At 34.3% G+C, this 23,808-nt stretch overlaps 1 protein-coding gene across 2 annotated transcripts in view; it reads left to right on the forward strand.

Moving 5' to 3' along the window:
* LOC118266270 (phospholipid phosphatase 3) overlaps nucleotides 1-23,086 on the forward strand; it is a 114,102-nt gene extending 91,016 nt beyond the window's left edge. For both annotated transcript variants that reach the window (XM_035579669.2, XM_035579670.2), the window contains exons 3-7: nucleotides 15,574-15,728; nucleotides 17,621-17,841; nucleotides 18,149-18,275; nucleotides 18,599-18,781; nucleotides 20,280-23,086. In XM_035579669.2, coding sequence (XP_035435562.1) covers nucleotides 15,574-15,728; nucleotides 17,621-17,841; nucleotides 18,149-18,275; nucleotides 18,599-18,781; nucleotides 20,280-20,411 — 818 coding nt within the window. In that variant the 3' untranslated portion in view covers nucleotides 20,412-23,086. The remainder of the gene's footprint in view (nucleotides 1-15,573; nucleotides 15,729-17,620; nucleotides 17,842-18,148; nucleotides 18,276-18,598; nucleotides 18,782-20,279) is intronic.
* The last annotated feature ends 722 nt before the right edge of the window (nucleotides 23,087-23,808 follow it).

Here is a 23,808-nt window from a genome sequence, read left to right on the forward strand (position 1 = left end):
CTGTCTCCTATTACATCACAATCGATTTCTATTATAACTTTAATTAACGGGAACTTAGGCTTTTCTAATTCTCACGGTGATTAAACGTTATTGTATTATTACCCTTTATCTGATCCGTTCTTGGAGACTAACGAATGTTTTTAAACTTAAATTATTACAACGCCTCTACCGGTCACCCGTGGAACTATGCCATACAAAAAATTTGCGTCGTCGCTAGCAACTATCGACAAATAATAAGCCTGTACCTCTAGAGGTACAGGTAAAATAAAAATAATGAGTAAAAATACTACAGAAACAAAAACCTTTTGTCCTTATTTCATATAGTACCTATGTAATTAAATTATGATTGTAGTATAAGTCCATTAACCCTTATTCTGACGCACGTTGTAAACCCAACTCTTCAATTATTCACTCACTAAAACACTACCTACTTACTTACCCTCAAAGTCTATACTTAACAACGCTAATTACTAACACTTACCTATTTCAAAACACTAAACCAAAAAACTGATGAATATTTTAACAGCTTTACACAGCTTGAACTGAAACCCTGAAATATAAACAAAACAAAGCCTTTGAACTTACAATCATTAACTTTTATCGTATCTTTGACCTTCGTCCCTTATAGACACCCTTGAAGGCTTTCAAGGTCTCCCAAATCACGTGCCTTCATCCAAGGTCACGAAGCTTTCTTCAAGGGTAAAAGGAAGTAATTTGTAACATGCGATACTTTTACTCGGCTTTTCTCAAAATTCCATTAGCGGTGAGGTCGATCAGTTTTTTTTGTTTGTTGTTTAGATGGTAGTGTAAAAGATTTTCATGTATATTGGTATATTGTAGGTACTACTTTTTGTTTTACGAAAAATTTAAGGTTTTGCATTTCAATTTTCATTTTCCCTCTATACTTTGCAACGAGCGATTAGCTTCACCAAAGGAATGGCTGACATTATTATTAATATAGCTTTTACACTTATAAAACTGACTTCTTTAGCTTTAATCGAAAAAATCTTTGACCTTGACTTTTCCTGTTCTTGTTTTCAAAACATACTTGCCTAAGAAAAACTTTATTTTTAATATAGTTCTTAGAAAATTCTCATCGGAAAAGGCAAAGACGTTTTAGAGAAGAGTTATTCTAGAGAATAGAACTTACAGTACTCATTAAATATACATTAAATCATAGGTATCGCTAATCTCCGAGATTTCCGACTTAATTGACACACGGAAACCGTCAACTGATAACGAAAGTGTCATGGCGCCTTCTAATTAATTAGCTGAGACCAGTAGCCACGTAATGATTTAAGTGTATTGTGTAACTAAATCATTGGTTATTTATAGAATAGTGTTTTAGTATTGGTCGGACGAGACATGCCATCATCAGAGGATAGACAGTCAGCTAGCAACCTTTACTTACCATTAAACCTTTATTTAGGTTTAGACGTTCTTTTCTTATTTAAACTCCTGTCAGATCGATCTGGAGTTCGTTGGGAGACCTATATTCAACAATTTCTCTGGATTAACTGGATTATTATATTATGATGGGGATATTAAGGAGATCTATACTCTAGCATCCGACTGCCATGGGTTGTTTAATTTGAAGTTTAAGGACCTACAAATAAATACTTCTGTCTTCATTTCTTAGCATTAGTTAATAATCCGTAATTGTAGAAGATAGAACAAAAACCCTACAGATGACCACGTATCTATAAATCTTTCTAGAACTACTTACAAAGCCTTATAAATCTGACCAATTACAGGCGACACTACATACCACATTCATTTTGATGTACACCAATCGTTAAAACCTCCAACAGATTTCCAACTCTATCTTCTTTGTGATAAAATCGAATTTACTGTTGAAGATATTGGTTGAAACAGTGTAGGTTGATGTGCGGTTCTATCTTCCACCCATTATGTTGTCTAAGCCGATGACCCTTAATTGCAGAATGATGGCTAATCACTTTACTATTAGGAATGCATTTGGTATTAAGGTCTATAGTCCTTTGTGTGACATTAATGAACTTCTTGGCGCCATTTTTAAGTAGATAGGCACGTAGGTTATTTCATTTTAATGGTAGCAGCACTTTGACAGATTGTGTTTTGTTTCTTGATCTATGTCTGTAGGTTCGTCTAGTGAAGGACTATTTTGTCAGCATTTGAATGGATTTTTGATATCTAAAATGTTGGCTTTCTGAACTATGGACAATCATATTTTCAAAAGCAGATCGCAGAAGCTATCAATTTTCTTCGCAGATTTGAAATATGACATCGCTTTCCCTAATAAGATATTTTACAAATAACTCATTTTAATTTAAATACAAACTGTTTAATCTATATCATATCAGATTAACATAAATAATCTTTGAAAGTTCTCCCCATTAACAAAGTAATTAATTACCATAAAATCGAAATCGACTTTTCCATGTTTTAGTCGATTAATTAACTCGTTACTATTGGATAAACGGCACATCTCTATCGGATGTAGAGTGGGAACCGGTCAATAGAGAGTGCGCGAGATTGGTGCACCGGACTATCGATAAAGGTTACACAGTCTGGATTAGTACAGTTAGCTACAACAGTTGGAGGACTTGATCGAAATTAATCTATACTAATACTTACTAATATTATAAAGCTGAAGAGTTTGTTTGTTTGTTTGTTTGTTTGTTTGAACGCGCTAATCTCAGGAACTACTGGCCTGATTTGAATAATTATTTTTGTGTTGGATAGCGCATTTATCAAGGAAGGTTATAGGCTATAAATCATCACGCCACGATCAATAGGAACCGAGCAGAGCGGGTGAAACCGCGCGGAAGTAGCTAGTTTTATATAAAGTAGTTTATAGGTAGGTTTTGTGGTTTCTAACTCTGCTAGACTAGTCTCTAATTGTTAATTTGAAACATTACTATGAGTGAGCTCGATCGCATTTTCGCCCATCATTGGTCGAATGTGATATAGTTTCAAGATAACAGAATTTTTGGTATTTCAATAAACCTTGTGTAGGTGCTGCAAGAGCATCCAATCTTAAGATTATTACGACTTCCAGCTGAATATGACGATAATAATGAGTTGTGTAAACTTTTCTTTAATTCCTGTACACAAGTTTTATCCTCGAACTGTACATAAACTTGCATTTAGAAGACGATTGGTATTTGCATGTTTTATGCAAAATTGTTAGCAAGGAAATGTCACTGATATCGTATCGGGTAAAAAATGGCGATTGCTACTCGAGTTTTCTAAATAACTTTCTCAATGTAAATAGGTATCGAGTATTCCAATTAGTTGAGACATTCTTGCAATCTATTGAAATTGAGTTAGCTTGTAGATAGGTACTCTTATTCTAATGAACACTCAGAAAGTCTTCTAATGAATAATTAATACAATTTTGTCCTCGTTTAGGAGAATATTTACGTGGATTATTATTATTTAAATAATGCTTTTACGTCATATCAGCTATAAGACATATTACTACTGGAACTGGACATAATTATGTCTTCCCCAATAACTTCCAGATGGGCCAGTTAGAAGGGACCTGCATCCAGTAACTGCTTGCGTCCAAGTCAGGTCGTTTGTCCACCTTGTGAGTGGATGTCCTACGCTGCGCTTGGTACGCGGTCTTCACTCGAGAACCTTTCTGCCTCAGCTGCTGTCGGTTCTCCGCGTTTTTTTCCTACTGCCATTTCAGCTTGCTAATCCGCTTAATGCTTATTGCTTTTACATACCTTTCCAATGAAAATATAGCAATAACAGAGAGAAAGAAAAAGTACGGTATCCCATCCAATATTTTGGAAATAATAAAATTAATTCTCATAACTAACAAATAGCTAGAAAAATGTCCTACAGTTGATTGTCAAACTAGGTACCCTAGACAAAAATCTAGATCTCGAACATAAATTAGTGATGTATTGATACTTGCCCATCTATGGTCTAAACGGGACACCGACCCAATATGGCGGCCGTACATTGAGGTCACACATGACAGTATCGAGTTAAAATATTACCTTTACAATGCGTACGCGCATTCGATGACAGATTGATGGAGCCTGTCAAAATATTGTGGATCTTTGTAAATTGCTGAGTATTTTTGTACATATTTAAAAAAGCTACACATCCATAGCACGCATCTTTCCGTATAAATATAATAGCTTAGCTGAGTCTATTTGCACTAATGTCTATCTATGTGCACCAATGAAAATAATTGGTGGAAATCAAACGAATCCACAGCAACCTAGTATATCCCACATTTCTGGTGGAAAAGCCCCCTTAAAATAATAACTCCTATTCATCCAATTACATAATTGTCAACCTTATTCCTATGTTACTAAGTGACATAAAAAATCTTTTAACAAAGTTGAGGATATCTTGATGTGCCACTGTCCACACCACAAGTACAATCAGCAAAATGTTTTGTATGCAGGTCGACGCAAAACGTTTATAAATGTGATACGCAATAACTCATTGATATTGGTACCTATGTAATAATTATTTAATACTCATTATTCATCGCTCGCGTCGACACGTGCTAAATACTTCATTAGCCTTTCTAAAGTAACTGTGTATGTTGTAAAATTGTTGTCTGACATCGCTGCTCTCCCTATAAACACTCGCTTAAATCTATATATTAATACGTGATGCAAAAACTTAGGATCCTTAGGATTTTACGAAAATTGCGGAGACGCATCAGCTTAAAATTTGGCACACTTATAGTTTATGAGTAGGAGAAGTGCGGAACGCTAATATTTTGCAATAAAAATGCTTATAAAGTACATTAAATCAATAAATAAAACATTGCACACACTACCGTGGATCGTATCAGACAAAACGTCTAAATTTAACCGACATTGCGATGTCATTTTCACATCTCATATGAATAGAGACCACTGGGCGACCACTATATTGAAACTAACACAAACAAATAATAGTAAATCATAATAACAGGGCTCATTAACTACAATTTTATTTGTCGAGTGTACCTCATGTTCTAATTACGATTGTAATTAAATACAATAATTACAATATCGGATTGCAGTCGGTTTCACACCTGTGTTGGTAATCAAAAGACCGCAACTAGATCAATTGTAAGGGATATTTATCTTGTATTCATGATTCATTCTAATGAATTTGTATATTGATTAGAGTATGAACTCTTTACCTTATTAAATGCATAACTGAAAAACGGTCATATAACTATTTTAGAACTTGCGAAATGTTATAGATAATAATTTATAAAGATGGACATACTGTACTAAAACGAATATATAAAATCCAAAAGTCGCGTATCAACTGTGTCTATAATTGTATGAAAATTGTACCTATCTACATCCCTCTAACCGACATTTTTACTGTTAAGCTTTTTGCATCTGCGCAAGGTGCTCATGATGAAGAGTCCTTCTGTGACTCGAAACTAGTAGAGCTTTTCTCCATTAACGTATGTGTGTGAACCGTAATTTTTATTTAATTTAGTATATAAAAAACATATCAGAATATCATCTTTTAAAGCTGATCTTTCAAACACAGCTCTCCCATTGAAGAGGGTCGGCCGGTCAAAACAACGTTAGGTACCTACTACGTCATACCAGACAGACTAGTAGACAATTAATCCATAAAACACGCAATATCTGAGCCTAGACACTGAGACAGTAAATAATGATGATTTTAATTGCCCTGTCTAACTCTTACAATGAACTTCATACATTGTTGTCCACACAACTGCACATCAAATTACACTATACTATCAACGTTCCTCAATGGATTTTAGACCTTATTCATTTTGGTGATTGAGTTGACAATTCTATAAATAATGAAGTGGAACTTTCCTAACTTTTACAACTTGTATGGAGTCTCTTTGCCTTTGTTTTAGACTTCCTTATAGTATAAGAAATTATTGTCGTGTAATAATATACCTACATGTTACACACAATGGGTGTTTGTTTGTATTTTTGTGTGTTAATTATGGTTTTTAAAAATTGCTGAACTGGTTAATTTTTATTTGTGATTATCGTTTAAACGCGTGTCCGCCGGCAATGAGCTTTTAACCCTTTTGAGAATGCGGGCCATTGTTCCATGGGCCACGCCAATAGCAATAACCACCAATCAGGCAATGTGTTGTGCCTCCTATCCTTAAAAAATATCTAGAGCTACAAACTACCTAGCGGGTTTAACAGGGCTTCAGCTTGAAAAGCAAGAGTAAGAACAGGGTGGTTTTTAATCAATTAGATTCTAATATTCCCTCTCGCCTCGCCCAAAGCGGGAGATGTCACTGGACGATACAAACAGCGTAAAAGAAACAATTTGCCGATGTTTAATCGAAAGCTTCTGCCTGTGATGTACAATTTGTATAGTTTTTTGTATCTTAGTTGCAAAAAAGAATCTAAATAACAACTTTACAATTGTCGTTGACAGTACCATTTTACGCACAATATAAAACTGAACAACCGCCATTAAGTACAAAACACTTAATACCCGACAAAGACTGCAAATAAAACAACTGAATTCGATTTCTAGTCGGCACTATTGAAGTAGGTACACGTGAAGCTATACAAAACCAATTTATCATGGTCTCGCTTTGTATGATCTTTCCACACATTCGACGGTCAGTTTATACTGGTATCTTATGTGCCAATTCAAACTATACAATGGCCTAGTAAAGCCAGCCTAAAAAGGTAAAATGGTACACGGTTTTCATTTTAATACATATTATAGTCTGTTAACATAATTATTTATCGATCCAAGATTGCATTGTGAACGGTTCAAAGCAAAATTGGGACAAATTGACTTAAATGTACCAAGATTTTAGGGTGTGGACACACTATCGTATGTCACGTTTTGACAGCTGTCAAACTTTATAATTCTGTGTCAGTTTTTGGTATTAAATTATATCAATAGATAATGGATACTGCAGAAATTTATCCTTCTGAAGACTATTTATGACTTCGTTCTTTTTCAGTGGTAAATTTTGCAAACCATCTGTGATATCTCTGGATTGTTGCGGAGTGGCAGGTCGCCATTGCTTTCTTGCTACCAGCAATTATTTCATTAAACGAAATTGCAATAATAACTGCAAAACATTCATTTGAAAGAGAAAAGCTCCCACATACATAGTAAATTATTGATTTGTAAATGACTAACAAACAGTAAACATTACTTATAAATATTTATAACATAAATTGTTATTTCACTATTGTGAAGAAACATTTGTCGGTTTGTTCACAGTAGGAAATTGTAATGTTTTATTGTTATATTCTGTGTAAGTAAGTTATTGATTTTGTTGTGTCTTTACCGTAACATTGGTAGCAAGCCTGTACTGTAATATTGTGTTAGTTTTCTAATAAAACTTTGTATTTTTAGTCCTGAATGGGATATGTAGTTGTAGATGTCCATTTAGGAAAGTAGCAACGACATTTTTCGTTTTCCTTTATATGTACTAAATAAATCATTTTATTTTGGACATTGCGCCCATATCATTTGTTGTGATTACTTTATACAAATGTCACTTAATTTTGTCATTCAGTCACGTGATTAGTTACATTTACAAGCCTGTGATTATAATTAAGAATAAAATAAATCCTCTACGACCCTTACATACTTCTTAGAGTATAGATTAGTTAAAGAAAACTAGTCATATAAGCATACCGTTTACACAACAATTTTGATTAGGCCTTCCACCCATGTTAAATTTTTATAGCCCTTCAATAGTGTGGCCCCAGCCTAACATCACCATGCCATACATCACGTCCACAGCAGTGCTGTCAAATTAGAGATTAGAGATTTGTATCGCCCGCACTTATACTTAATAGATGATAACTTGTCCACCTGGATGTGAGTCATGGGCTCATGACAGCAACTGTCAAAATTACTTGACATGCATACTTAAGTAGGTGCCTATATGGTCGGAAATGCATTGTAGGTATTGTATTGAAATGTTTGATGTATTGATTGATACTGGTTTTGAGTATTTGATATTTGTAAAACTTCATGCTACTCTATGTTATTACTGAGAAATTATCGAAGAAGAGGATCATAAGTAGAAGTTCTATTTCGCTTTGCCCGACTCTGGAACTGAAACACGGGACTCCATATTTGCAAAGATTTTTAACCAACTTCGCAAAAAGGAGGAGGTTCTCAATTCGGTTGGTTAGTTGTGGTTTTGTTGAAATATGTTTGGCAAAAAGGTCAATCTTTTCAAATAATTAAAAACTTTACTTCAGTTTTAATTTAAATTATAAAATTATGAATATGTTGAGAAGTATTTAACTCAAATACATAGTACGTTTCCAAAACAATTTATTTGACGTAGGTAACAAATAGTCCCATTAATCTTCACGTCAATAACTGTTAAAATATGGTTTAAATCTAAACCGTAGTTAATTATAGGTCAGTGATTAACTGTAAATTAATTTGGAACCATTCTTTCTATTATAAATTATGGGGTTTTTTTATTAAAATTCAATGAATATACATCATTAATTTTGTAGGTAGGTTATTTTACCAATCATTCTTTTTTACAATTAAAAGTGAACCTAAAAAATGTAATAAACACTATTTTCGATACTCTCACAGAAAAATAGTCCTATTTTTATTATTAGTTAACGGGTGATGTAATAATGATTACTATGGAATCTAAAATAAAGTTACCTTAAACTAAAATGCCCCATTTTTAATACAAATGCTCATTAAAAACCAATTAATTGGATTAACAGAATATCAGAAAACTTTCCGATCAAACAATTAATATATCAAAATAAAATAAAATTTGACCCAATAACTTCGAACTTAATCTTAAGACATACGATTATCAGCAATAAAATCAAAATTTATACAAGTTCCGAAAACACACGTCATAAAATATCTTCCGTTAATCGGAATTAAACTGACCATTGTTAAAAGGACATAAAATTACCGAAAGGACAATAAAAATCGTAATAAACAAACCGATTATCATGTCAACCGTTAAAACTGGCAACATTATGAGGTGTTAAATAAAATATTGCCAGTTACAAAAAAGGATGAATCACTAAACAGTTTCCGTGTGAAACGTTTATAGTTCCTTTTATTTTTATGAAATTTGTTACTGGTGTGTTGTAAATAAAAAAGTGAGAATAGCTTTAGAAAATCGAAAATAGTAGTTTTATTTCTGAGGATATAATTTATTCGATAAGTAGATTTTTCGATTCGATTAAAATGCAAGCCCTATGCATAACAATGGGCTTAGCTCCAATGATTTAGCTGTATAAGCAAGACATACAATGACAGATTTTGAGATAGATAATTAAGGTAATTCAACAAAATGCTTCGTAAGATAATTTTAAACAAATAGTCATTATTGTAATAGGCATAAAATTGCAATCTTAGGTAAAACATTTAGGTCAAATTCTGCAACACTTAGATTAATAACTAGCTATTAATAATATTGGCTTTGTGTTTGAAACACAAACTATGACAATTTCGTGTACATTACCAATTATATTATTATCTCAATAGCTGTATAACATAATAGTATTTGTTCTTGCATGTAAATATTCTACACGGATTAATACCTATTAGATATTATTTCAATGTAGACAGCCTATTTAAAAAAAAATATAAATAGTAAAAATGTCCATATGGGTCTATATTATCATCTGGAGTAACGCCAACTTTACCTTTTATTCAAAATGGAGGTATGTTGTAGTGGGAAAATTTTCAACTAAAATTGGGTATAAGGATAGTTTAAAGCCTCATCAGCCTATAAGTGACCACTGCTGACCAAAGGCCTCTTTACGCACGGAGAAATTGGAGCATTAATCACCACCCTTGCTCAATGCGGGCTATTAGGGCTACTTATTCTCAAACAGAAACGTTAGGACCTCCTGCCATACATAGCTTAAATTGTACGAACTTTATGGAATGTTTCCACGAGACACAAATACTTAGCTAATGAGGTATTCAACGCATAGCTCATTGTACCTGTATGCGCCTTCATACCCAACATTATCCACATACACATAGATGTGTAGACACAGGACGTGGCTAAGATTCCCTACAATGTTAGCAGAAGTATGATACTTGATATCTTGAAGACGAAGGAATTTCTTAAGAGATAATCCTACATCCATTTGGATGTTGTCGTAGTGGCTGGGTAACTGGCTTCTATGTAACTAGTTGCTGGGGACTTTGTGTGATGCATAAATTGTTTCGGACCTAGGTGTGGTGTGTATGTGAATTTTTATGTTTGTTAAAACGTATATGACATAGAAGAAAATGCTAAAGTCATCAAAATAAAAGTCATTTATTTATTCCAATTAAATCTTAAAAACTTAGATACTTTTAAAACGTAAACAATTAAAGAAATTTATTATAATAGTCTGTCAGTCTGTCCGTCAGTGTAGCTTCGAATGGAGAAGAACAAGCAAGAGACTCCATTAAATAAAATAAGCCTATGTTCTTTATATACCTAGGAAAAAAAACATCAGTTTTAACATCTTTACAATAGGTAATTAGCTACCTACATGATTTTATACCACGATGCTTTACTTAAAGCTCTTTTTTAGCGTAAAAAACAAGACAAAAGCCGGTACAAGTTAATTATACCTCGGTTATCTAGAGAACAAACGTTTAACGGCGTTTCTAAGAGATTAGATTGTAGCGATAATTACAGTCTGCCTGCAACTCAGTCTGGCTAGAAAGTGTTAGGGCCGGCATTTGTATGGGCACACCTGTTTGGGATGGCCGCAAACTGGTATTTTTTGAAATATGTGATGCTTTTGATAGGTAGCAAGTTGTGTTGTTAGTAAAAAGGCTCAACCAGCTTTAGTTGAAATATCTTGTCTATGTAAGTTTGCATGTTTGTAAACCTGCGATACAGGAGACAATCCTAGTGTACATAATAGTTACACTAAAGCTGTAACAAAACGTAGGTACAATATTTACAAGTCAGAGAAAACAGGTAGAAATTCAAATAAGTCTAAAACGTCATACATCTTAAACATTACTCGCAAATCATCACTATATAGTATAAAATGAAGTCGGTTTCTCTGTCCCTATGTCGTTTTGTATGCTTACATCTTTAAAACTACGGAAAGGATTTTGATGTGGTTTTTTTAATAGATAGAATGATTCAAGAGGAAGGATTTTAAGTATAATACATGCATATGCAGGCGGTGGCACGGGCATTGGATCGCTCGATTCCCTGCAACATGGTTGAGTTGGGCGGTGCTGGTGTACGTGTCATGTTCGTGAACGGGCGCTGTCAACTGGGACTGGTCAGCTCCGGACTGCATTAATTTTTATTGTCCTCTAGGTTATTTTCTTTTTCTGTCGCTTTGACTGTATATTAGTTTTACATTGTTCTCACATAGCTAAAGTAATCGAAACAATGTAACCAAGAATTGTATTGTAAATCTGATTGAAAAAGAGTAACCTATGGAGTTTCTTGCTCGTTCTTCTCCATAGGAATCTATACTTTGGAACGAGCAAATAGCTTCACTAGAGGACTGACCGACAGACAGACGTTATTAATATTATTATATTTGCTTTGACGTTCAAAAGTGCCTTCCTGGTCTATTTGAAATAAATGATTTTGACTTTGACTTTGACTTTGACTTTGCATATCACCATTGCATCTATACAAAGCTGGGGTGGGATTTTACCGCTAGTAATCAATAAAAGCAGAACAAAACCTCAAATTAACTAGACCAGAAGCAACATATTATATAGGTATACTAACGAGAAAACCACCAACAGATAGTTAACAACACAAGAAGTAGTCACATCGGTCATAGCTAACGCAAGTAAATGTCGGTCGTGTCGCAGAAACTGCAGCGATTTGTCCAAAGCTAATGAGTTTCCGGTAAAAGTTGAGTATTGAATTACTTGACCCTTGTCCCTTGGCGCCTGCCTACACAGATTTCTAGTCAACGCTAATATTGTTGTAGGTAATAAAGCTATAAAAGCTACATAGTACACAGTTGTAGATAGTAACGATGATGTTGGTCTCTTAAAAAAAGTCTCTTAAAAAAGCCCTTCAATCCTGTCGGGGACAGAGATGTAATGTTACATTTGACATCCATTCTGCAATATGATAGTCTCAAGGATCGTCTTGTAGATTATTCTAAACCATTAGACATGATGTATTTTTTATTTTCTTACAGAAAAAAATACTTTCGAAGATTGATTTAAAATATCGCATAACGTGACTTCTAGGTACGTTTTATACGTAGAAATTACGTATTTGCTCCCACTCCTGAACTTTGATTCGTTTTATAAAAGTATTTTTATTTTACATGACAATATAAAAAAAACGCGTCTAATATTTTTTTATTACCTTACTGACGGACTAAATAGATTTTTAATTTTCATACCCCGTCATTATCCCTATTATATTCACTGAAGTAGAAGAAGAATACGACATCGTAGATACAATTTGCAGACTGAGTTGGGAGCAGTCAATCAGACCAGAAAGTATATACAATAATGGAAAGATTGCATTATAAAACAATACTTTGATTGACGCGAAAATACTGTCATTGGGTCTAAACAAAGTGACTTCCTATATTGCTCATTGTTTTTTATCTCTAATCGAAATGATTGACATTAACAGCTTCCAAAATATCACGCAATGAAGGGTTCTCAAATTCTAAATTGATGATTAGGGAAGTGAATCGCTTTGGAACAATCGTCAATTGTCTATCCACGATTTTGTTCAGCAGTATCTTGTCTTATAGTAATATTCTAGAATCTAGATAATTATTTTCCTATGGGTTGTACTGTATCGTGCTGGTAACCCATTACCCACAGCCATTTTGTGCAAGCCATTGATGCAAGAAATGCAATAATTCAAAAATAATTACAGGTTGGTAACCTTTTAAGTAACACTGCAATGACTGCAACTAGCCATTAGACTATTATTAATGCTTCAGGACGATAAGAAGCTGTTAATCATTTCTAGATAAAGTACTGCCTCGTAAGATGTTACGAGGTTACACAATTTTAGTGGCCAAAGTTAGGATTTTGGCTTTTGTCCAATTCGATTTCAGTTAGTAGTGTTACACACCTCATTCGTATTTTAATTACTTTATGATATAGGGCGGTTGTATACCACTCTTTAATAATTTCTATGCTCTGGGCTTAGTACAAAGTTCTTACTAATAGTAGTAAGACCTGCCCAACCAACAAAAGTTAGTTTTATAGAAGGCCATAGAACGTTTTGTAAAAACTAAACGGTGGTCAAATAAAAGGCCAAAGAAGGTGCATCTACAAAGAAAGTGGCGCAATTATATCTCCATTGAGTGTTAAAGTAGAACTATAAGGGTATCAGGCATGACAATTTTGGCCCGTTGCAGTTGAGTTACACTAACGCAATCTCTATTTGGTGATATATAAGCCACCGCAGCACTACTAAAGTGTTTTTGAGTACTGTAAAAGAGTTCATGATTCCATTACATCACTAAAATTCATCATTCATTCATTTTACATTCGTTCACGTCGCTGCAGTGTCTAAGTGTTTTAGAAGAGAAATAATAAAATAAGAAAAGTGACGGGGTATCGTGGTGACTAAGATATTATTTTGTACTTAATCGAATTATTCGTCTCTTACGAGGAAAATGTTGTGCGACTGTAATTTTACTGATAAACTATGTATGGATTTACGACATATTTGAATGCCCCCTTCGAATTAATGAGCTTTTACTAAAATAATTTCTTATTTTAAGTTATAAACATAGTTCCAGCTTCCTTATCTTCTCTACTATAGTACTCATTATGATAGATTACATCCACCATTACATGAAATTAGGGTTCCTTTTGAGCTTGTTTGTTATTTTTGTTTTATTTTTTGTCCTTATTCCATAAATATGATGAATACTTTTGTTAATGAATAAATGTTATGGTTTATAAATCTGTGTAGGTACTACGTATGACGTCAGAGAAGTATAACTACGTACATACATATCGTCACACCTTTAATCCCCGAAGGGGTAGGCAGAGGTGCACATTATGGCACGTAATGCCACTGTGTACACCCACATTTCACAATTATTTATATTGTAAGTCCCATGTAATAGGTGGTGAGCCTATTGCCATATACCGGGCACATTTCCAGACTCCGTGCTACTACTGAGAAATTTTCGAAAAACCGAAAAAGGCTCAGCAATACTTCGCCCGACCCGGGAATCGAACCAGAGACCCCTTGCCCGGCAGTCGCACTTACAACCACTCGACCAACGAGGCAGACTTTTTATTGCTTCGTGTGAAATATTATAATTAATAGCCCAATGCTTCAAACCATCTCGTAGTTGCTGGTTTTTTTTTCAGTTGAATCAATCAAACAATCTGAAAAACTGTCACACCTGGAATTGCTGTCCACAAATGAATTATTCTCCATTTCATCACTGACGTGAACTGTATTTTGTACGGAACCATTTTCTATAATTGGGTCTTCAAAAAGAATTATTCAAATCGGACCAGTAGTTCCGGAGATTAGCGCGTTCAAACAAACGAACAAACCAACAAACAAACTCTTCAGCTTTATAATATTAGTATAGATAAAAATATTGTCGCATTAATTACACTGAATCAAAATGTCAATATTGTTGTAGAAGAGCGATAGAAGTGCTTTTACAAAACGGAATTATCATTTAAAAGCATTGCTAGCCTAACTTTAACACAATAATAATGTTTTAAAACACATAAGATCTCCGTTATAGTACTGTTGCGTAATAGAGGAACTATAATAGTAGTTATAAAAAAACAATCTGCTTCTAAAAAGTGTATTTGTGATATAAGTTTATCACTACAACTATAATGGGCATTAACAACCCTTTATAAGACAATTAGCTCTATAGATATAATTTGAAACTCAGCTGTATCACCTCACTCCGATGGCTTTTTGTGCCCACTATATTACTGCGTACTGTAACGGATCTTAAAACCCTCAATATCGTAATATCGTCCAATTCCTGAGTTGTCATCTCTACTTTAACAAACGACACATAGGGTTCGTTTCGAACCAAGCGCAAATTAGGCGCATTAGGGTGACAGACTGTTATGAAAATCGTTGTATACTAGAAAAGGTTTATAACGTTGATATAACAGTATAAAGTTGAAGTAAACCTTTACATCAACATCGTTTTTGCTATATAAACATAGAGCCAAACTGTGTTGTCAAACGCTTTTACACAACAGTCAGTCACTACCAAAACCTTTATACATCATTTACCCAGCTTTTTTGAGATATAAGATTTGGTTATAGCAAAATTGTTAGTTGGGTGAGTGTCGGTGAAGGAAAACATCGCGAGGAAACGGGCTTTTAATCTCTGATTGTAAACTTTGAAATCGCCAACCCGCATTGAGCTAACGTCCTACGTTAAACCTCATACGTTATCCGTGTGAAAAGGGTGCCTTTGGTCAGTAGTGGCCACTTATAGGCTGTTGAAATGATGATGAGTGATGTGAATTACCGAACTCATCTTTTTATTCTCTATAACTCCATAATAGCTCGTCTATTTATTTATTTATTCTATGCATAAACTAAGTCGCTTTAATCTTAAAACGTTATATTTTACATTAAACTTGTTCTAACAATCCCATTTTCTTCTTCAACAGTGGCAGCAGTATGTATCCTGCTGGAAGTGGGAGCGTTGCCGAGCAGACGAGCTGGGTTCACGTGCAACGACCCAGCCCTGTCCTACCCTCACACGGGAGACACCTTCTCCATATCCCTGGTGGCTGCCATCACAGTCATCGTACCTTATTTAGTTGTAAGTATGCTCTTTTTTTTTTAGGGAGAAAATATCCAATGACTTCTCCCGCCTTGGGCAAGGCGAGAAGTGTCAGACTTTACTGACTAAAAACACCCTGTTCCTTCTCCTGCTTTTCGACCCGGAGCTCTAAACCCGCTAAGTCCGCAGCTCCGGATCAGGTAAGTATACTTTAATACTTGGTCACGTACTGACTCTAGAAGTAGGGGTAGGAAATGAAAAGAGAAAGAGCTTATAGCTGATGATGATGAATTTTGTCTGACTAAGCAAGGCTTCTTCCGAATGTGGTTAAGACTTGCCGGTTCTAAAGGAATTTGAAACATGGCCGAAAGTAATAATAAAATTCGAGAATTCTTTATTTCTATACCAACATCTAAATGACATCAAGTCTCATGAACTAGGAATACCTGTATCTGTAGTGGAATCTTTATGGCTCTAGAGTGGACTTTGAGTCTCAGAGTATAAGCGATGTACAAAATTGAACAAAAGACAAGCGATAAGGCAAAGCATTATTTCGAATAGATGTTAATTTTAAGAGAAGAGTTGGTGATGAAAGAAGACTAAAATCTCTCCCAGCAGATGGACTGTAAAATGTAACAAGAAAAGCGAATTTTAAGTTAGAAATCCGTTTGTTCTGAACCATTTCTCATCAGTATGACAAGAGCAGGACATTCGTAACAAGACATACTGCGCATAAAATTGTAAACTATTGTTGTAGGGACAATATTGTATCTTTAGTTCCCTACTGCAGACGGTTAAACATCGAGCTACACAAAACCAGTTAATCTTGGCCTTGCTTTGTAAGATCTTTTCGCACATTTGAAGGTCACTTTATACTGGTTCTGTATAGCTGGTTATGTACACAGGTGGCGCTCGGTATGCATACAATGAAGTACCTACAGCTTTATGAAAATGCACAGCTGTAATGCAAATGCCACCAGTTACAGTCTGTAGAAAGCTTTTTTAAATTTCCTACAGCATACAGATGTTAGGCGGAATGTAACGTTTGTTTACAGTTTTCAGTTATTATGTAATAACTTCCACATCGTGGGGACTTTCAGTAATACCGTTCAGTCGTAGCAATTTCAATTTTCAAATCAAAATTTAATTCTATACTTCCTTACTCAATTTGTAGTTATACAAAATTCGAGTTCATTTAACCATTACACAGCAAAGAATGACCTTATGTAGGAATCCCAGCCACATCTCTAGCTTCAAACCTGTCACCATTAAACAAAATGGAGCCATCAAAAACATATTTTTGAAATTACTTAAACTCCAATTTGACGATGCTTTTGTCTTCATGACGCAAAGCAAAATGCCTATTTTTGCAACGAAACAATGATTGTTACATGATGATGGTCATTGAGTCAACTTGTCCATTATTACTTATTTGAATGTCCATCCATCAGTTAGTCCACTGTCCATTAAGAGACGGATCTTTATTGTGAAGTAGGTCTATGTGACGTGCATGGTGTTGTCACATTCCCGAATGATCGGAGATTTTCTGACGCCGTATTTAAAAATATCTATTGAAAACAGTCAACAATTTTTGACAGTTACAACTTCGTATGTTTGGTAAATCTTGCCGTAATTGGTATCATCAACAAATCGTAACTCTCTCACTACTGGATTTAAATCTCCTAACATGTGGGGAATACGCATCAATCATCATTATTTGCTCAAGAAATATGGGTAAAAATTAAATAAAAAAACGAACAAAACTACATAAAGGTCTCTTCTCACAAAAACAATCATTATTTGCCCAAGAAATAAATTAATAATTTTTCTCTGGTCCAATTTTCGGAACTTTAAATCTTTACATATCTTTTTAAACATCTCCATCCAAAGTGCTATCACAGGATCGTATTTCACCAATACTTTTTTTCCAGCTCTGGGCAATCGAAACTACTCTTCAACGCGAAGACGAGTATAATCTCAAGAAGAGCAAATTACTCACCAGCGCGAAGACAGCTGCCTTCCTCTACCGAGACTACATCTATGGATCAGTGGTCAATCTGACCATATTGGAGGTCGTCAAGTGTGTGGTCGGGTCTCCCAGGCCCACGTTCTTCGATCTATGCCAGCCTGATAAGGCTAGCACTTGCAATGAGTAAGTAAATACTTAATTCAGTTTTATTTTTGTTAAGTATTAAGTTGAATCGGGACTATATTTAACATTGCCCAGTATTCTTAACTTTTTCTGAAAAGCATGAAATGTGTTTGATGCCTTGATGATTTTTTTGGATTAATAGGGACTTTTGGCTTTCAGTTTTCAGTTTAATTTACAACTGATAGTGTCTTTATCTCGACTATACCATTTTCATTGCTTCCAAAGTAACTACTTCTACATCCTTCTTCCATCCATCCTTCTACCCCATTTGTTACCTCTCTACAATAAAATATCTTTACTCCAACAGTTCAGAGTTCGTGAGTGACTACCGTTGCACGTCAACGAAGTACTCTCGCTACCTACAGATCGACAGCAGCCGCAGCTTCCCATCTGCGCACGCATCGCTCTCTATCTACTGCGGACTGTTTTTAGCTGTAAGTATTTTGATATTGATAGTACGTCACTAAGGTACGGCTTGTTACTTGCTAGTTAATCCCATCTAAGAGAATTGTCCTATCATCGATCTGGATTTATGTTACAAAATGTCCACCAATGGCTCAGTGGCATGCTATTAAAAAGCCCTATATCCAGTGGCGGAAAAGGGCTAGTGATGAAACAGACAAATTCTAATTAAATACAACGTGATTACGCCTTGCTATTAAACCGATGATCGCGATTATCGGTAGCGATGTCTAGAAAGGCAGCTAATTTTAACTGTTTTACATTTTACATGAACTAACAAAATCTTCTTTCACAGTGGTACCTCCAAAGGCGAGCGTTCAGCTGGCACAACCGCTCCGTGCTGCTTGTGCCTCTGCTGCAAGTCCTCTGCATCGTGTACGCCGCTGTGTGCTCGCTGAGCCGGCTCAGCGACCATCGGCATCATTGGTGGGACGTCCTGGTTGGGGGAGCGATGGGAGTGCTCAGTGTCTTGTACACGGTAAGAATAATCATATACTAAATATGAATTAAAGAGAAAGAAAAGGATAGACTGTAAGAGAGAAGAATGAGGTTAGATGATGTCAATCTTTCGGATGGCTTGAGTTTACAAAGCACAAATGTGAACTATGTAAAATCAAAGGTCTAATAAACTTTATACCTAAGCACAATTTTCAAATCACTCCACAGATTTTTTGATTCCAAATATTTTTTTTATCGAACTAAAGCATCGAGATCATTAAACCAACGAAACAAACTGGCATGGAATGCCCACAACCAGCGATAATGAGAGACCAATCCCTAATCTATGACATTGCTAGCTCTCCATATTAGGACAAGAATTACCTTTAAAATGCACACACAACACACCACACCTTTAATTAAAATTGTTGTTTACATTACACACATTGTTTAGCATACGATCACAATAGATTCACTTCTTAGTTTATGAGACTATAGCGTATCTAATATTGACTAAAAACGACGTAGAAATATAAATCAGATGGCTTCTTTTCTCGTGACCTCTTGGATATGATTAGATGGATATTCTCATGATAGTGTAAACTGTAAAGTTGGACACTAGAAAATGCAAAGTTAGTATTATACTATGGACGGTATTCTCCAAAAGATACTTCTAATGGGGATCATTTTGATGAAGCAGTATTGAAAGAAAGACGAACAGTTTGAAAACATCAAAATATTAATTGATTCCCGAAAACTCTTATTTCACTTAGCTTCACTGACAGACAGACTGACGGACAATTCAATTTGTCGTTTCAAATGTGCCTAGTTATGAATTAATTGAAATAAATGCTTTGACTTTGACTTTCTATTGAAAAATGACTAGAACTCCAACATTTTGCAAACACTAATTACATTGTACCTAAAGCCTTTAATCAAACAGTGTTGTCATCAGCAGTTGTATTTTATTCCATTCTTGTTAGAGATTTATTATCTAGCATGTAGTAAACCTCATTATTGTTTATGTTAATGCGAGGAGGTGCGACCATGATGAAATAGTTTTATTGCAACGCGATGTTATCTCCGCCATGTTTACATTACACGAGCTGCACTTTATTTTAATTAACTCGGTGCCATTATTTGTTTTATGGAAAGGTTTAATTGTATTTCTGTCAACTGCTTTATTAGTGGGAGTCTATTTTGTCTTGTGTTGCACAAAATTGTCATTTTTATCATAGAGGCTGATTTTTTTTTATTATGTGATTTGAGTAAGTGTAGTCCCTAAGAGCCATTCCATGTCTAATATTAATCTACGGATCACACCCTAGGAGCTTTCTCTCGTACGGGAATCGAACCCGCTACGCGTTGCATAGCAGCTGGTCACCCAGCCGCCACGACACGATATAGTCAAAGTCAAAGTTAATTTAAGATTGGTTGCATTAGACCACTTGACTTAGTAACAATTACGCTTAACAGTCTCAACACCATTAATATCAAATAACAGACCAAAAAATTACAACATAACCTTTCTCTTCTAGGTCCTGGTTCTATGCAAGAACTTCTCACAGCCAGCCGTGGTGAGCACGAGTGACATTTCCAGCAGTGATGGCAACAACCACCAGTCGGTGCGACGGCTGCTGTCCAGCGAGCCCCATGTAGTGGTCCCCTAGCCCGTGGCAGTGTAAGCGGCAGCTTACCTGGTGATAAACTATTAAGTGAAGTGAAGTTCAGTTGCTGGGACGCCTGAAAAAATTTAGGGATGCCTAGAAAATGTTTTGGGACATCTACGCTAACTTTGGTCGCCTAAACTATTATTTGGGATGCTCAAGTAATTTTTGGGACAACTAAGGTTTTGTTTGGGACAGTCAAGTAATTTTTGGGACGTCTGATCGATTATTTAGGACGTCAAAGCTGTTATTTGAGTCGCTTAAATAATTTTTGGGACGCCTCAGTAATTTTTGGTATGCCCAAGGTATTATTTGGGACGCCCAAGTAATTTTTGGGACGCCTAAGCGATTATTTAGGACACTTAAGGAATTAAGTAGAAGTACCAATAATGGATGTGTGAACCTCATTTTAGATCTAGATTTAGTCTAAGATTGTTTGAGGTTAGAATCTCAATTTGTTTGCTTTCAAATTCTAGCAATTTGTTTTGTAGATATTGCGTGTGTTTGAGAAGATGTTTTAAATTTTAGATCGGTACCTATCTGAAATTATTAATTAGATACAAAGAGATTTAAATGTGTTTTAACGAGTTTTCAACGATTATTAGTAGAATAAGTCGTTCAAGAAATTGTTTTATGTCTTTGATTGGAAATCAAACACGTATTTTTAGAATTGTTTGTTTAGCTCACTGGTCAGATCTACATTAATTTTTTTGTGAAAATAATAGGATTTGTTTTTAATTTTGTAGCTACTAAAATAGTAGTTTTATTACAAAGAAATTAAAATTCTAAATCGATTAACGTAGATATTGACCAGAGTTTTTCTTTCAACGAAAACGAAACTTCAGATAGTATAATATGGGAAAACATGTTCTAATTTGGTGCCGTTGAGGAGAAAAAGATTTGTGTCGATTTGTAAATAGTTAAATTTAGGTTTAAATTAGTATTTTGTGTGGATGAGCTCGTTACAAATTATAAGAAACGTAATATAAACTTGTTTCTGATATTCCATAGCGATTTCTCAGCCCATTTCATAATTTTAATTCGTACACAAAAGTAATAAAATGCAATTTGAAATCTACTTATTACACAAAAATAAACATTGAATTTCTAAATTCTATTTTTGTTATTAAATTAAAATGAACAAATGTACAAAGTTAGATGCTGACTCCATATTATAAAACATAGAAATCCACTTACAGATGCCCATGGGATTGCTGCTTTCATCTTAATCCCCCTTGTTTTAAATCCATGGGGATGTCCAATCTTGGCTCAGAAGCATCTTATTTAAAGCGGCATAAGTCCCCTTTTTGTTTGTTCACTTTGTTTGCTTTAGCAAATGGAATTTGTCAATCATTTTCTACACAACTTCAAATAAGGGAGAAATTGATTATATTTTTAGAAAGGGAATGACATAACAAAAGTTGAAGACAACTGTGTCTTCTCTTTGAAGTTATCTAGAGTAATAAATAAAATTGGAGTGTCCGCTTGTAATATTGGAAAAACCGGTTTTAAGTACTACAAGCATATGAATATAATATATACAATACATATAAGTACACCAGAATTACATTTTTGCTGTCTATTTATTCCGGCTAATCTCTAAATTGACTGGACCAAAATTGCCGGGACTTTTATTGGCAGGTAGCTGATGTACTATGGAGTTACTTAGACTACTTTTCATCAGCTAGTTATTAATAAATATCGGTTAACAGAAAGTAAGAAAGTACCTATAAAATATTACAAATAATAGACTTTTTCTTCAAACTAAAATATTGCCATTTTAATTTTGTACAATTTTATTTTAGTATTCGTAACTTGAAGAGAATTTTTGAAATGATTATATTTATAGTTGTAATAGATGTGTTAATGGTTTATGAATGTCATTGTACTGTATCTAATTGTTTGACTTTGATTAGAATTTTAGATTTTTGCGCCTAATAATTGTAAAAAACAATGAGTCATTCGTAGTTGTAAAATTTCATTATAATTAAATATAAGTTAATTATAAATGAGACCAGTGATACTGTAATTCTAATTTATTCAAAATAAAATGTGATTATATCTCCAGTTCGTAAATAACGTCAGGAACATCGATGACCAAACTAAAACTAAAAATGAAGATAATCACATTTTATTTTAGTAAATTTTAATTACAAGGATGAAAAATAAATAATGAATGAATATTTTCATGTAATAGAATGGTTTGACGGCGTAACACTACTTACTAATTTATTAATTACTTATAATAATAGTAATTGTTTATAAAATACACTAAAATAGTAACAAACATTTGACAGTATTCACTGCTTAGTACCTGTCTAGTCGTAAGTTTATTAAAATGTATTTATTATTAACACGTTTTTCATCAAACAATATTGAAATGCCCACCTGTAATTATAAATAACGATAATAATAATTAATGAAATAACCTTTTTTAGTTTTTACTTTAATAAAGTAAAAGTTGACATATCAAATTGATTTTTTTAGTAAAATGAATAAAAAAACTGAATTAAAAAATATATTTTCTGTATTTTTTAAGAATTTGACATTCCTGTGCATTTAGTAATACAAAAATAATGTTAGTTCTTTTTTATTTCGAAAATTGTAAATATTCTGTTTAAGCTGTAGATGTGTGAATGTGGCTGTATGTTATGTAAACAAGTAATAAATAAATTAATGTATTTGGACATTTTATTTTCTACACCCATTTTACCCAGTAGATATATAACTGAAGTTTGGTAACAGGCTCACGTTCTATTACAGAACAACTTATTACAATAACCTAAGTCCTTGACATCCAACGAACTAATCTCTTAAACTCCAACGACACTATCATTAGATTTTAAAACGGGATATTTCCCATGTTTATTTATGTCTATGAGTTTCAGATATTTCGGCACTGTTGCAAGCGTCATGATCTCGAACTGGAGTATATGCCGGTGAACATACTCCTCCTAGTTCGTTTTTTGCCAATGATACCGCTACCATTGTCACTTACTATGCTAAGGAAGAAGAAATTTTTCGAGCGGACACAGTGAGTTTTGTGTGTCAAGAAATAAATCGAGTTGCAAATGATGACAGTGGTAATCAAAAGCCATAACTGACAGACAAAATCTCACTTTGTCCAACCTAGAATTAAAATCTGACTTCAGCTACAGGTTGGTCTAGCAAGCACTGCTAGACCAACCAAATATTATTATTTACGAATTCCTAAACCAAAATAATGTCACAATGAGTGATGACATAATGACATAAAATATCATTTTTATGATATTTAACGGAGTAAGAGAAGGAATTAGGACTGATCTATTTAAATAATATTCATAATAATAACAACTGCATTCTTTAGAGACGCCATGTTATAGAATGCGGTTATAAAATGCAGTGGAATATTATTCTG

This window comes from Spodoptera frugiperda, chromosome 7, assembly GCF_023101765.2.
Source record: "Spodoptera frugiperda isolate SF20-4 chromosome 7, AGI-APGP_CSIRO_Sfru_2.0, whole genome shotgun sequence".
Classification (NCBI taxonomy): Eukaryota; Metazoa; Arthropoda; class Insecta; order Lepidoptera; family Noctuidae; genus Spodoptera; species Spodoptera frugiperda.